We start from the raw sequence: 16,511 nt of genomic DNA on the forward strand, positions 1-16,511 counted from the left end.
AGAAAGAATATTAAGTGCTGTAAGAAAAAACACCAAGAAAGGCAAACCTATCAGAATTACTCATGACTTCTCAAAAAAGACTCTAAAATTCAGAAGATCCTAGACAGATGATTTGCAAACCCTTAGAGACCACAGATGACAACCTAGACTATTATACATGGCAAGTCTTACCACCATAGATGAATAAACTAAGATATTCCATAACAAAACAAAATTTAAACAATATCTTTCTGCTAATCCAGCTCTATGGAGGATAGTAGAAAAAAAACTCCAAAATAAAGAGGGTAATTTTACCTATGAAAACAAAGGAAATTAATCATCTAATGACAAACCCTCAAAGCAAAGATTTACAACCTGCAAGGGGGCTGGACACGAACTAACAATCATTGCTCATTAATATATCTTAACACCAATGGACTCAATTACCCAATATAAAGACAAATGGTAACAGATATGATTCTTAAATAGGATCCATAATTCTGCTGCATACAGGAAACACACCTCAGCAGAAAAGATAGACACTACTTCAGATTAAAGGGCTGCAAAAATATTTTCTAAGCAAGCAGTCCCAAGGAATAATCTGGAATAACCATTCTAATATTCAAGAAAGTAGACCTTCAACCAAAATTAATTAAAAGAGATGGAAAAGGATACTTCATAATCCAAGAAAAAAATCTACCAAGATGGAGTCTCAATTGTGAACATCTTTTCCCCAAGTGCAAAGGCACCCATATTCAAAAAAAAAAAAAAAAAAAAAAAAAAAAAAAAAAAAAAAAAAAAAAAAAAAAAACTTTACTAAAGCTCAAAACATACATTTAATCTCACACAATAATAGTGGGAGACTTAACACCCCAGTCTCATGAATGGACAGGTCACTAAAACAGAAACTAAACTGAGACACAATGAAACTAATAGAAGTCAAGAAATAAATAGATTTAACAGATATCTACAGAGCATTTTACTCCCAAACAAAAGACTATACCTTCTTGTCAGCACTTCACAGAACCTTCTCCAAAACTAACCATATAACTGGTCACAAAATAAGCCTCAATAGATACAAAAAGTTTGAAATAATCCCTTGCATTCTATCAGATCACCATGGACTAATGCTGAACTTCAATGAAAACAAAAACAACAGAAAGCCCAATACACATAGAAGCTGAACAACTCTACTCAGTGATAACTTGGTCAGGAAAGAAATAAGAATAAAATTTTAAAATTTCTAAAATTCAATGAAAATAAAGGCACAACATATTCAAACTGTGGGACATGATGAAAGCAGTGATAAGAGAAAAATTCATAGCACTAAGTGCTTTCATAAAGACAGTTGAGAGAACCTACACTAAAAACTTAACAGCACACCTGAAAGCTATAAAATTTAAAGAACCAAACACACCAAAGAGGGGTAGATGGCAAGAGATAGTCAAACTCATGGAGGAAATCGACTAAGTTAAAACAACAAGAACAAAATAAAGAATCAATAAGAACAAATTCTTTTGAAAAAACAAGATAGATAAACCATTAGGCAAACTAACTAAAAGGCACAAAAACAATATCCAAATTAACAAGATGAGAAATGAAAAGGGAGACATAACAACAGAAACTGGAAATTTTTCAAAAAATCATTAGATCTTACTACAAAATACTCAATAAAATTTTCACAAACAGAATGCAAAAACACATCAAGACCTTATTCACCACTATCAAGTAGCCTTCTTTCCAGGAATGCAAGGAATGTTCAATATACAAAATCCATCAATGTAATCCACTATATAAACAAACTCAAAGGGGCAAAACACATGATCCTTTCATTAGAGCCTTTAAAAGTCTTTGATAAAATCTATTATGCCTTCATGTTTAAAAAGTCTAGAATATATTAGTAATTCAAGTCACATCCCTAAACATAAAAGCAATATATAGCAAACCAATAGCCAATGTCAAATTAAATGGAGAGAGACTTAAAGCAATGCCACAAAAATCAGAGACTAAACAAGGCTGTACACTCTCTCCCTATTTATTCAATATAGTTCTTGAAGTTCTAGCTAGATCAATCAGACAACAAAAGGATATCAATGGAATTCAAATTGGAAAGGAAGTAGTCAAGATACCACTCCCAACATTCTACCAGAGAACTCCTACAGCTGATAAATACCTTCAGCAAAGTGGCTAGATTTAAAATTACTGCAAAGAAATGATAATCTACAAAGAAAGAAATTAGGGAAACAGCCCCCTTGATAATAACCACAAATAGTATAAAATATCCTGGTGTGACTCTAACCAAGCAAGTGAAATATTTGTATGACAAGAACTTTAAGACCCCGAAGAAAGAAATCAAAAAAGAACTCAGAAGATGGAAATGTCTCCCATTTTCATGAATTGGTAGGATTAAAATGAAATAGTGAAAACGGCCATTTTACCAAAGCAATCTACACATTCAATAAAATTTCCATCAAAATTCCAGCAGAATTATTCACTAACATGTAAAGAGCAATTCTCAACTTATATGGAAAAAAAACTGGAAAGCCAAAACAGTTCTGAACAACAAAAGAACTTCTGGAGAAATCACCATCCCTGATCTCAAGCTGTACTACAGAACAATAGTGATAAATTCTACATGCAGTTGATTCAGAGACAGACAGTCTAGTTGATGGAACAGAATCAAAGACCCAGAAATAAACCCACAAACCTATGGACACTTGATTTTGACAAAGAAGACAAAAACCATAAATTGAAAAAAGAAGAATCTTCAACAAATGGTGCTGGTCTAAATGATCTGCATGATAAATGGTGGTCTGAAGATAGAAGAATATAAACTGATCTATATTTATCACCTTGCACAAAGCTCAAGCCCAAATGGATCAAAGACCTCTAGTTTTAACCAGATACACTTAATCTCATGGAAGAGAAAGTGAGAAATAGCCTCAAATGGATTGGCACAGGTGAAATTTTCCTGAACAGAATACCAGTGGCTCAGGCTCTAAGATCAATAATTGATAAATGGCACCTCTTGAAATTGAAAGGCTTCAATAAGGCAAAGGACACTGTCAATAGGACAAAACTGCAATCTACAGATTGAGAAAAGATTTTCATTAACCCTACATCTGATAGAGGGCTAATATCCAAAATATATAAAGAACTCAAGAAGTTAGACTCCAGAAAACCAAATAATTCAATTAAAAAATGGTGTGGCAGAGGAGTGAATAGGGAGGTGGTGTTAGGTTGGGAAGGACATGGAAAAGTGGAGGAAGGAGAAAGTGTGGTTCAGATATGAAGTGTGAAAAAAGAATAAAGTAAGTAAATAAATTATTAAATATAAATATTAAAAATGAAAGCATTAAAATTAAAAAAATAAGGTATAGAGCTAAACAGAAACTTTTCCAGGCAAATGGTCCTAAGAAACAAGCTCAAGTAGTAATTCTAGTATCAAATAAAATAGACTTTCAACCAAAAGTCATCAAAAAAGATGGGGAAGAAAACTACATAGTCACCAAAAGAAAAATCCACCAAGAGGAACTCTCAGTTCTGAACATCTATACCCAAAATGCAAGGGCACCCACATTTGTAAAAGAAACATTTTAAAGCTTAAAGCACACACTGAACCTCACACATTAATAGTAGGAGACTTTAACACCCCACTCTCACCAATGGAAATACTCAAAGGATAAATAAGCTGAAAAAGAAACTACCCTTTGCAATAGTAACAAATAATATAAAATATTTTGGTGTGATGCTAAACAAGCTAGTGAAATATCTATATGCCAAGAACTTCAAGTCTCTGAAGAAAGAAAATGAAGAAGACCTCAGAAGACGGAAAGATTTCCCATGCTCATGGATCAGCAGGAGTAACATAGTAAAAATGTCCATCTTACCAAGAGCAATCTACAAACTCAATGCAATTTCCATCAAAATCCCAACTCAATTCTTCAGAGAAATCGAAAGAGCAATTCTCAAATTTATCTGGAATAACAAAACAAACTAACAAACAAACAAAAAAAAACAGGATATCAGAAACCATTCTCAATAATAAAAGAACTTCTTGGGGGAATCATCATCCTTGACGTGCATCTATACTACTGAGCTATAGTGATAAAATCCACATGGTATTGGTACAGAGACAATCAGGTAGAACAATGGAATAAAATTGAAGACCCAGTAATGAACACACACACTTTGGTCACTTTATCTTTGACAAAGGAGCAAAACCCATCCAGTGGGGAAAAAGTAGCATTTTCAAAAAATGGTTCTGGTTCAACTGGAGGTCAGCATGAGGAAGAATGAAAATTGATCCATTCTTACCTCCTTATACAAAGCTCAAGTCCAAGTGCATCAAGGACCTCCACATAAAACCAGGTATGCTGAATCTAATTGAAGAGAAACTGGGAAAGAACCTTGAACACACTGTCATGGGGAAAAATTTCCTGAATACCAGTGGCTATGCTCTAAGATTAAGAATTGACAAATAAGGCCTCATTAAATTGAAAGGCTTTTTTAAAACGAAGGACATTGTCAATGGGACAAAAAAGCAATCCACAGATTGGAAAGATCTTTACCAACCCTAAATTTGATAGAGGGCTAACATCCATAATATAAAAAGAACTCAAGAAGTTAGACTCCAGAGAACCAAATAATCCTATTAAAAAATGGAGTACAGAGCTAAACAGAGCATTCTCAACTGTGGAATCTCAAATGGCTAAGAAACACTTAAAGAAATGTTCAACATCTTTAGTCATCACAAAAATGCAAATCAAAACAACCCTGAGATTCCACCTTACACCCATCGGAATGGCTAAGATAAAAAAAACTCAGGTGACAGCAGATGCTGGCAAGGATGTGGAGAAAGAAGAACACTCCTCCATTGTTGGTGGGATTGCAAGCTGGTACAACCACTCTGGAAATCAGTGTGATGGTTCCTCAGAAAAGTAGAAATAGTTCTACCTGAGAACCCAGATATACCACTCCTGAGCATATACCCAAAATACCCTCTAACATATAACAAGGACACATGCTCTACTATGTTCATAGCAGCCTTATTTATAATAGCCAGAAGCTTTGGAAACAACCCAGATGTCCCTCAACAAAAGAATGGATACAGAAAATGTGGTATATTTACACAATGGAATACTACTCAGCTATTAAAAACAATGAATTCATGAAATTTGCAGCCAAATGAATGGAGCTTGAAAATATCCTGAGTGAGGTAACCCAGTCACAAAAGAACACATATGGTATGTACTCACTGATAAGTAGATATTAGCCAAAAGAAGCTTGGAATATCCACAATACAACTCACAGACCAAATGAAACCCAAGAATTCAATAAATAAAAAGAAAATTGAACATTGAAAAAAATATATATACTATTTCCAGTTTCATTGTAAAACTGTGTAAGCATCCATTTATCTTCTCCCCATGCATCCTCCCCAGTGTACACTTTGCTTCAATCCATCTGGATAAGAAACATCTAATGTTTATAAAGTTTTAATTGAAGTAAAATTTAAATCACATAAAATGATTCAACTTAAGGAAAGAGTTCAGAGATGAAAAGATATTCATATCATTGAAAGAATATATTTGGCAGCTGCAAAATAACCCAATTAATTCATGACCTGTGGGATAAGGATTTGTGTGGAGGGAAATGTCAAGTGGTAACCTCTAAAATGTTCTTTCCCTGATCAAGAAAAATATAACACCCTGGGAAGGTTGCCAGGAGCTGGCAGAAATTAAATACAGGATGGAAATATGGCAATATCCATGATATTTCCAGAAAATTTCTTTGTCTAATCTCTATAGGGAGATAAAAGAGCAATCCTGAAGACTAACAGTAAACTACTAAAACTCAACAACACAGCAGCCTACACTGCAGATGTTCTGTCTGATGTATTGCTGCAACAGCAGATGAACATGTCCAGGGATAAACAGTGCAGAACCAATGAACTGGCAAGTGTGTTTGTTTCTCCTCCATCAGAAAAAAGAAGCAGAAGCAGTGTGCATCTGCTTGAGACACGTGAGCATGTATGGTCTCTCCCATGAGACAGTCAAGGATGTATGGTCTCTCTTGATGGACAATCTCTCTTGTGAATTTAAAACCAGTCTGCAGGAAATATTACTGTCTGGAAACATCACAGGACATCACAAATCATAATTTTAGAATGGATAAATAAACCATTTAATGATATTCATAAGCTCTGGATTTTATAATAAATATACCAAAGAGGGAATTTGTGAAAATAGTTCAATGGCCCCTGACCTGGAGTGCCAACTGCCTATAGATGACCTTAAGGATACACACAGTTTTGGGACCTCTTGAACATTTAAGAAAACATAGCTTATAACATGAACCCATGCCTACCTCTCTATAACTTGACAGTTCATACCTGCTCAGGAGTATAAATCAAAAGACATGATGATCTATGTCAATTTTACATATATCCATTAAGATTAAAACTCTTTTTAAAACAAAACTACTCATCTAGCCCCACAGACCTTTTGATTTATTTTGCACTGCAATATGAAAGTCTCAAAAACAAAAAGAATGTGAAGTTAAAGCAAAATCCTCTGCATTTGTCATCATGTGAAGAGAGACATTATCTGGGCCATATGGAACATATGGAGGGTGCTTTATGTATTATCTTTAACTGGAGCAGATAAAGACAATGCCTAATAGTTTATTGCCACTGACTTCATGGATGCTTTCCCCTATTCCCATGGGTAAAGATAATCACACAATTTTTTCTTCACTTAATGAAGAACTAAATTCCTTTGTCTCAGGGCAATGTACACTACCTAAGTCTCTCTAAATGTGTACTTACTAGTTCTGGGGCTGAAGAGATCCCAGTATTAGTGAAGTACTTGTGCGACAAGTACAAGAACTTGGTTTTGGATCTCTAGCACCCATGTAAAAGTCCAAGCATGGCCATCTAGGCTCCTGTAACTCCAGACCCATAGTGACCAGAAGCAGGACTGACTTATATAACTTGTTGGCTACAATCAGAGCTCCAAGTTTAGTGAGAAATCCTGGTTCTAGTAAATAAAGTTGAAAGTGGTAAAGTAAAACACCAGATGTCCTCTTTGGGCATTCAATGTGTGTTAGTATTCTGTCTAAACTCCATCCCCACAGTTACCTAGCAACAGCCAGGTAGGCTTGTCCCACTATAAAAGGGGCTGCTTGCCCCCCAAACTCTCTCTGTTGATCTCTTGCCTACTTGTTCCCCCTCTGTCCCCTCGCCCATTTCCTTTTCCCTTCTCCCTCTGTCCACATGCTCATGGCTGGTCTCCACTTCTTCTCTTTCTCTTTTCTCCTCTTCTCTTTTCTCCTCTTCTCTTTTCTCTTCTCTTCTCCTCTCTTCTCCCCTCCCCTCCCCTCCCCTCCCCCCTCTCCTCCCCTCCTCCTCTCCCCTCCTCTCTTCTTCTTCTTCTTCTTCTTCTTCTTCTTCTTCTTCTTCTTCTTCTTCTTCTTCTTCTTCTTCTTCTCTCTCTCTCTCTCTCTCTCTCTCTCTCTCTCTCTCTCTCTCTCTCTCTCTCTCTCTCTCTCGTCTCTTCTTATACAGAGGTTACATCATGAAGGTACTTTACCACATACAGACCTGAACTGCCCATGAATGGAATGAACAGACTGCTCTTTGGAGTGATGTGCATATGTACACTGGAACTAGAGAGAACCTAAAGTGATGCTGGAGTCCTCCTCTAACCGCTAGCAAGACACAGCATCTTACCATATGAGAATGTACAGAGAAGTATGAGAAAAACAAGCATCAGTAAATATACTGACATGTTTCAACCTCTGCTTTCCACAGGTGCCCTGTTTATCTAGCCAAGGATAGTGCATCACCTTGCTCATCTTTGCTGTAGACTCTGCCTTCATGTCCTTGACAGACACGTCTCTTACCCACTAACAAAGAGCTCATAGGCATTGCCCACTTTTATTAAATTGGACAATACTCATATATTTTAGGAGTTTTGATTATGATGCAGAAATAAGTATTTAATGATGGATTGTGGGCAGCTAAATAACCTAATTAAAAGTATTTATTATATAATTATATATTATATAATTCTCAAAAAAGATCACAAATTGAAGAAAAATGTAATAAAACAAAATAAAATCTAAAGATGAAGAAAGATTGCAAAGAAAATAAAACAGAAGCTCAACATTTAAAGGCGAAATCACAGTCTTTAAGGAGTATGCTGGCTAGTTTTATATTAACTTGGCACAAGCTGACTTATTTGGGACAAGGTACTCTCAAATGACAAAATGCCACTACAGTATTGGCCTATAGGCAAACCTGCAGCGTAGTTTCTTAATTAATGATCTGTGTAGAAAGGCCCAGCCACAATATATGGGGCCACCCTTGAGCTGGTTTTCTAGGATTCTATAACATAGCAGCTGAGCAAGACATAGGGGGAAAGCCCATAAGAAGCACCCCTCCATGGACTCTGCATCAGCTCTAGATTTGAGGTTCCTTCTCTGTTTGAATTCTCTTCCTGAATTCTCTCAATGATCAACAGTGATGTGGAAGCATAAGCTGACTTTGCTCCCCAACTTTCTTTTGTTCTTTGTATTTCATCACTGTGATAGTAACTCTAAGACAAGGAGATTCAAGTAACTATTGCATCAAATGACATGTTACTAGGCTTCTAAGAAAATAATCAATGATGAATAAGAAATAAATCTAGGAAATGAATACCAGAGCTTTCAAAATAAAAACAAATACAGGGGTCAGGGGGTTGATCATGATAAATTGGATGAAGTCATTTCCCCCAATAAAGAACCAGAAGGTAATGTTCAAATGATACATCAAAGTGCAAATCAAAGAGATGAGGCTTATGAATTTTGAGAAGGTAAACTGTACATATTACTAGATTTAAAAGTAGAAAGAAGGAATACAAATAAACAATAAAAATTAAGTGTAACTTTTTACCTAAAAAAATAGAAAAATCTAGAGACATTAAATTGGAAGTTTCCCCAAAAAGCAAGCTACATTAATATGATTCCACGTGACTTTTTAGAAAGAACCCTACATTTTGCTTTCCAGAAGAGGTGTCAGACTACTTGCAAAATTTAAAGGATTTACTGAAAGGAGTTGATTCTTTTAAACAGTTCATAAATATCAAAGATAGAAGACATTAGAGAGCATGGGGATGGAGGGTACCAGGAACCTCTCTAGATAAAGCTCTCATGTGAGGGCTATTCCTCTAAGACTTGGGAATGTGAATGTCAAACCTACTATGTACACTATGGACAACAAGCAGGGTGTGTCATGCTTGTTCATATTTGGAAGTACAGTGTGAAATGGTTTCTAACCTGCAATCTATAACAGCAAGATGAAGATCTCACTGAAGAGTGAAATCAAACATCAAGCTTACCTATGGCAGTTTGACTGTGAGGCCAGGAGGAGTAAGACTTAGAGTTATTTTAACAGGCATTGAAGAGTGTGGCCTGAGATGGGAAATGATGCAAGTAAGAAAGAATTCCTGAGCTGCATGTTAAGAGGAACATGGAGAGGAAGGCCACCAGGCAGCGTTGCAACAAGACACAGTTTCTCAGAGACGTTTGTAGATGGGTGTGAAGGTTTCATGATGAAAGTAACCTGACTTCAGTGTCTGGCATGTCCAAAGAACTCTAAGACACCACAAAGCTGTTTGAGTGAAAACATAACTTCACTAATTCCTCTTAAATCCTTTTCCTCTTGCAACTTCAACCTTACAAGTAAAAATAGGACAGGAAAGAAGAGCATTTATCACTATCCTCACTGCCTCTGTATCCTGTGAACCCAGAAGGTCTCGGCGGAAACAAAGAGCTTTAGGGTCACATAAAACTGGACACTCAGTTTTCTAATTCTAATTCTAATTCTAATTCTAAATCACTAATCTGAGGTTGCTTTTTGTACCTAAGTTCTCAGACTTTACTAATTAGTCTCAAAAAGCCAGGAATAGTTTTTAATCTAGGAATATTAAAGAATGACTTCACCAATAAGCCTGAAAGTTCCACAAATATAAATATGGCCATTTTATGAGCAAACATTATTGTCATATTTTTTTCAAAATATTGGCACATTAGTATGTTGCAGTGCATACAGCATTGGTTATTTTCACACAAAATGAGAATCACTCCAAAACAAACAGCAGCAGCATCTAAGATAGCAAGGCTGTTCCCTCAAGATGCAAATGAGGAATTAATTTAAATTGATAAACTATTATTAACTGAATATTAATTCAAGACAAAATGAGACTATTTCAGGTGTGTAAATATTGAGATGATTTATCTCTGTAGAATCTTTTGAAAATTACTCTAGGAGATACTTCAGGAAAACAAAGCAGGCAGCCCGAAGAGAGCAGCGTAGAAACGGAGCAAGAAGAAGGGCAGCTAAGTGTGAGCTAATGAGGCAGAAAGAGTGGCTGCATTTAAAGACATATTTCTAGGCCCATTTACTACTTCATGGCTCTATTCAAAATAGTTAATTCTGTAAGAAAGCATATTTACATACAGTAGATTTTAATTGTGTTTTATTGAATTTGCCTTCTAATTTACAGAAAATAGAATTAGCACTATAAAACAAACACAAACACTGCCAGTTATGAGAATATGCATACTAATTATATGTAGTTCAGTGAAATGTTCTAAATATGTATTTATTTCTATAACAGAGTCCATAAGTGCCATTTAAAGTGGATAAAACAAATATATTCTGATAGTATATAATAATAAATGCAGGCTAATTTAATTATTAATAAAAATGGTCATAGAGGGAAGAAAAGACAGATACACTTTACATAGTTCAGCTTCTTTGAAGTCTTATCTTTTTATTATATTGGTACTTCCTTAAGTGTGGTATTGCATCACCAAGAAAAACAGACTGTGCATTGATATATAATTTGTATGTTCTGTATTTTCAAAGGCTTTTTTGTCAAATAACATGTAAAGGGGTAACAAATGACTTGCCCAATTCTCACTAAGCACAGCATACCACCTGAAAGAGAGTATGTGTATACAGGGGAGCAGTTGTCACTAGGCACAGCACCCCACCTGTGTAACCAGGGGAACAGAACACTCCTCTGTGATGAGGACTACCATGACCAAGCACTCCCTTTCATTGCTCTCCTTGGGTATTTTATGCCAGCAACAGAAGAAGTACCTAATACAACTCCTTTAATGTGTTTTGCATTCTTTCTTTTTCATTTTTATTCCTTTGACTTTGCATTTATATAAGATTTTAATTACTATTCTGATTGCAAAAATATTAGTTGAATATATACATATATTCTTAAGTGGTCCACAATTCTACTATATGCATTTTAAAAGGAAGACTAGGGAAGTTATGTTACACTACAGGATAAGAGAAGGCCTTTTCTTTAGGACAGAGGTGACTGTACATAGGATTGAGAGCAGGCATGCTGACCACTGGGACTGTGCCAAGGTCAGTACACTGAGACTCATGGAGCTTCCCTTACCCCTAGTAAGTATGTGACCTGAGTTAAGGAGATGCCAGTGCTGCTTGCCCAAGCTCTATTTTTCCCTGTAAAAGAGCTCATAATAAATAAACTCTAAACTCCCTTTTAGTAAATAATCTGACAGTGTATAAATTGCTCTCCTGTAAATTTCTCAATGTTACATACCAGCTAATAGGAACATAAATAAACATCATACCTTTTTATCATTCTTCAGCTTTGTTTTATTCCCATTGTCTTCCCTGGCTTCACGAAGACTTTTCTGAGTAGGGCCTTCTGAACTGTTTTCTTTTTCACAATTGCGATCAGCTGCAAGATAAAAGCAAAATATTTACCTGTAAAAGATATGATTGTAACAAACATGTTTATATCAAGAATCATTTAATGCATGCATGATGAAAGTATTGAAATTGATATGAATAAGGTATGATTATATGGAGCACATGAGATAGGTCAGTGTGTACCCACACTTGCTGCCAAGTCTGTTGACCTGAGTTTGACCTTCAGAATCCACATAGTGAAAGGAGTGAACTGACTCCTCACACAAGTTGTCTTCTGACCTCCATGCTTCTGTGATGGCACACAATTGCATATGCACATACATACATACATACATACATACATACATATATACACACACTAAATGTGTATTTTAATATAAGTGTTTTGCCTGCATGTATATCAATTATATACATGCCTGATGTCCCCCAGAGTACAAGGAAGGCATCTGATCCTCTGGTACCAGAATTAGGAATGTTTATAACCAAGCCCAGGTCTGCTGCAAAACCAACAAGTGGTCTTACCCAGAGTCATCTTTCCAGCACCCTCTGTGTGTCTGTGTGTCTGTGCATATCTGTACCTGTGTCTATGTGTATGAAAGAGAGACAAAGACAGAAAGTGACAGAGACAGATGAGGAAGGGAAGGAGGGAAAAAGGAGAGAGAAAGGGAGGGAGTTACAGGCTCTCATTGTGTAGCCTTGGCTGGCCTATTAACCTCCTATGTAAACCAGGATGATCTTGAACTCAGAAAGTCACCCCCTGCCTCCTGAGTGCTAGGATTAAAGGTATGCATCATCATGCCCAGCTCCATTATTTTTTTAAAAAATATTGTTATAACCAAAATATACTAACCAAGATCCTATTATTATATAAATTTTAAAGGTGCTAAACTAATACTATAATACTCTAAAGTGCTTTAAGTTTGTTTTCAAAATTCATTTCCTCAAAATGTAGGATGGTATTACTTTAGAAGGTTAACAAATGGAATTGCGAGCACACTATAACAAATGGAAACAGTCTTCAATCCAAGCACTTTCAAATTGCTTAATTATAAGGCTGTGTGCTTATAAACAAAGTTAAATAGAGCCATAATACTAATGATAATAAATGACAATTATTTTAAAGAAATGGTGAATGTTATAAAGGTTATATAATTTTATTGTCTATGCTTCTTGATGTTAAGAACAGGTAGGAAAGAATGTAAGAATACCTCTGTCTCCTGGCTCTCTTGTGATAGAAGCAGACTCATAAGATCCTGAGGGAGGAAATGGGAAGAAAAGACTTTTGTATTCACATCTCTTTATAACACGTATATAGGTACATATGATTTGTGCTCTATATCTAATTGATTTATACATATAGTTACATGTGACTTATCTAATTAATTTATATCTAATTAATTTAAAATAACTTAAACAAGGACAAATTCACTAACACAATAGACAATACTGTGAATTATCGCACTAGATTTACTGTAGAAAGAAAAATGACAAAGACAAAAGTATCTGGATGATTTCATTGCTCTCTAATGTCTCTTCCCTTTGTAGACAAATCGATTCTGGGTGGATCTAAAACATTTAAAGATATAAAACTCTGAATTGCTAGAGGTAAAAACTTTAAGGACACGGGCAATATCTATTTAAAAGGAATCCAAAAGCCAAGGAATTATAATATGAACTGACAGACAGAGGAAGTTAACAAGATCACCCTGAGGATCAACGCATTGGTCAGGTTAGCCTGGTGACCTATGTTAAGGTACTGGTCATGTTAGCCTGGTGACCAAAATTTGATCCCTGGAACCTACATTTTAGAAGGAAAAAACTGGCTCTTCAAAGTTGTCTTCTGTCTTTTAAGTAAGCACACACAGAGAAAGAAAGAGTAATGAATTGTTTTTTCAGAGAACTGGCAAATGAAATTGCATAACGTTAACAAGCTTGTGCACAGCAATAGCAACAACGAGTGGCTGGAAACCCCAGTGAACTGAAAGGAGACACCAGACATGTACTATCTAGAATATAGACTTAAAAATTTTATTAAAAGTACATAATAATTCAATAAATAAATGGATGAAGTGAACAATTCTCAAAAGACTCAATACATATGGTCAGCAAATATATATATATATATATATATATATATATATATATATATATATATATATTTCTTTAACTTTGTGACTGTCAGTAAAAAATCCAAACTACATTGAGATTCCATCTTTTCTTAGTAAGAATGGCTATATGGGGAAAATCAACAAATATGGATGAGCATATAGGAAAAAGGGAGTCTTACATACCATTAGTGGGAATATAAATGAATATAGATTATTTCAGACAGCAAACTAATCCAAGCAAAAGGTTCTTCCAAAATAAAAAGTAGAACTACCAAATAATTCAGTACCTCTCCCAAAGGAATCTAAGTCAGAACTGTAGATATCTATATCTTCATATAGATATAGATACACACACACACACACACACACATACACACACACACACACAAAATGGTTATTTGTTGTTTGGTTGGTTGGTTTTGTTTGTTAGTTTTGCTAAATACCTTGCTGTGTAGTTTATGCCAGCAATAGAACTATAGAACATGCAATCCTCCTGCCTCTGCCTCTGCATGTTAGAAATAAGAGTGTGCCTCACCCTATGGTTACCAAAACTAGAGACTGCAGGAGCAAGGAGGTGCATGCAACTGACATATTATTTCTTTCCTAACCTACGTTTCCTAACCTGTACAGTTCTGAGAACTGAGATAAAATATTAAAAATGACTTCATTATAACATAGATGAAAATGTTTGTCACCAAGCACTATAAACTTGAGTCTCTGTTCTCCTTCAGCGATGCTGCAAATCATGGTCCCAAAGACACTGGAAGCCCAAGTCTCTGGAACATGTAAGGATGAGCAGCAGCTACAGACCCTTGTGACATGGAGAGGTTTTCACTCCAAATCCTTTTACTGTCTTTACTTCTCAAAGACCACAGCATTCAACACGATGACAATTTTAAGATAATCATGATTTCTCTTTTACCGAATGACTGCTGCTGTCACAAAAGTATTGCACCCATTATTTTATATAACTGTGCCGATGATGCCCTGAAGGTCACTAGCTTTATATATGAGAAAAGGACTGTGCTGTGATATTTATACAGACAGAGACTGCAGAAGGGGGACACAGTCAGCTCTCACACAGACTCTTGCAGGAATCTGAGCAGATTTCACACAGCATTAAGATCACATGAAGCATCACTGTCTAAAGGAAACCAGAATGCAAGAAACTAGAAAGCAAAGGAGGACCAGAAGAAATGAAACAGGAATATATGAAAAGAATTAATTTATCACTGCATGTTTGATATTCAGTGTGCAAAATTAAATCACAAAAATATATACCCTACTACACTTTTAGAATAATCAATATTTTAAGACTAAACTTGCAGAATATACATTAAACTAGTAGTAAAATAATGGTTCTCATTTCCTAACATAATCATATAAACAGAATGCCACTCCCCATCACATAAACAGTTTCCTTACATAAGAATCAGTATAATGATAGGAGGCTCAGACGTTACTGTTTTTGCAGGGTTCATGGATAACTACATATTATATCTTTTAACATTCAGCAATATCCAGCAAAATCTATGTCCCTATGGAGACAATTGGAGGCTTATCTTCTCATTTTTGTTGCTCTCAACCCCTATACTCCTCTCTGGTGACCCACAGTTTCAAAATCTATATGACTATAATAAACATTTTAAACAATCTATGATTTCAAGATAAGGCTTTTAAAACAACAAGTGGGCAAACAATACTGATTTGTAGAGATTGACTTGTCATGCTTTCTCATGCTAAATTCATCAACCATTCTTTACGTATACACACATTCAACCAAAGTTAACTGAACATGCCCAGGTCCTGGGATAAATTTGAAAAGTCTTCTCTCAAACTTAAACTACTAACACCTAACATTGCCAGTCTCCAACTCCGCTACAGAGCAAACACAAGTGTAAGAACCAATTACTTAATGGAAAAGCGCTACTGAGGAAATTTATTCCAGATAGATGATTAAAAAATATTTAAGATATAAGGGCACCCACAAGCAAAATTGAGGAGGCCAATCACACATTTAACTGAAAGTCAGAAAACCCACAGTGCTCTAGAAACACTATTTGAAAGGTAATATTACATCTTTAAAATTAGATTACATTGTCTACATGCCAATATAAGAAATGAGTGTCTCATGGTACAGTTCTGAGCAGCACCAAAAATATATTAGAAAATGCTCATTAACTGTCAGGAGCAGCCTTGCTTATACAGTGAAGGCCTAAAATCAGCAATAGATCTAAGTCAGCCATACATGCTTGCTAACACAAAGTCTTGGTCTCTGTGGAAAAACACTGACCCTAAAACAGATAGCTATAAGATCTTGTAAACAGGCAGCCTTGGTGGAAATTTACCAGCCTGGATAAGAACTAATAGTCATAGACCTTGTGGATAGGCAGCCTTGGTAGAAAGTGCCAGCTTAGATAAGGACAAATGAATCATAGATTTATAAGTGACCTGTCCCCTGCTTCTTCACCCAGCCAACACTCTGTTCTGGAAGATATCTGTACTCCCCCTGAGAAAACCTACGCTCCTGCGTCATCCCCTTCCTCTCACCTGCCTCTATGTGTATATAACCCCTGTGTGAAAAAATTAAAATCGGCGGTTTGATCAGACTATAGACAAGCCGCTCATTCTTTGTGTCCCCTGTCCTCCAGTTCTCTCTTTCAGGTCTTCTAATCCCA

At 35.8% G+C, this 16,511-nt stretch overlaps 1 protein-coding gene across 1 annotated transcript in view; it reads right to left on the minus strand.

The window, feature by feature from the left end:
- Spag16 (sperm associated antigen 16) overlaps positions 1 to 16,511 on the minus strand; it is an 856,168-nt gene that overhangs the window by 782,306 nt on the left and 57,351 nt on the right. Inside the window, exons 9-10 of the mRNA XM_034498463.2 lie at positions 12,934 to 12,978; positions 11,644 to 11,753 (exon numbers count right to left, since the gene is read on the minus strand). Of these exons, the coding sequence (XP_034354354.1) occupies positions 11,644 to 11,753; positions 12,934 to 12,978 (155 nt within the window). The remainder of the gene's footprint in view (positions 1 to 11,643; positions 11,754 to 12,933; positions 12,979 to 16,511) is intronic.

This window comes from Arvicanthis niloticus, chromosome 3 (genome assembly GCF_011762505.2).
Source record: "Arvicanthis niloticus isolate mArvNil1 chromosome 3, mArvNil1.pat.X, whole genome shotgun sequence".
NCBI lineage: Eukaryota > Metazoa > Chordata > Mammalia > Rodentia > Muridae > Arvicanthis > Arvicanthis niloticus.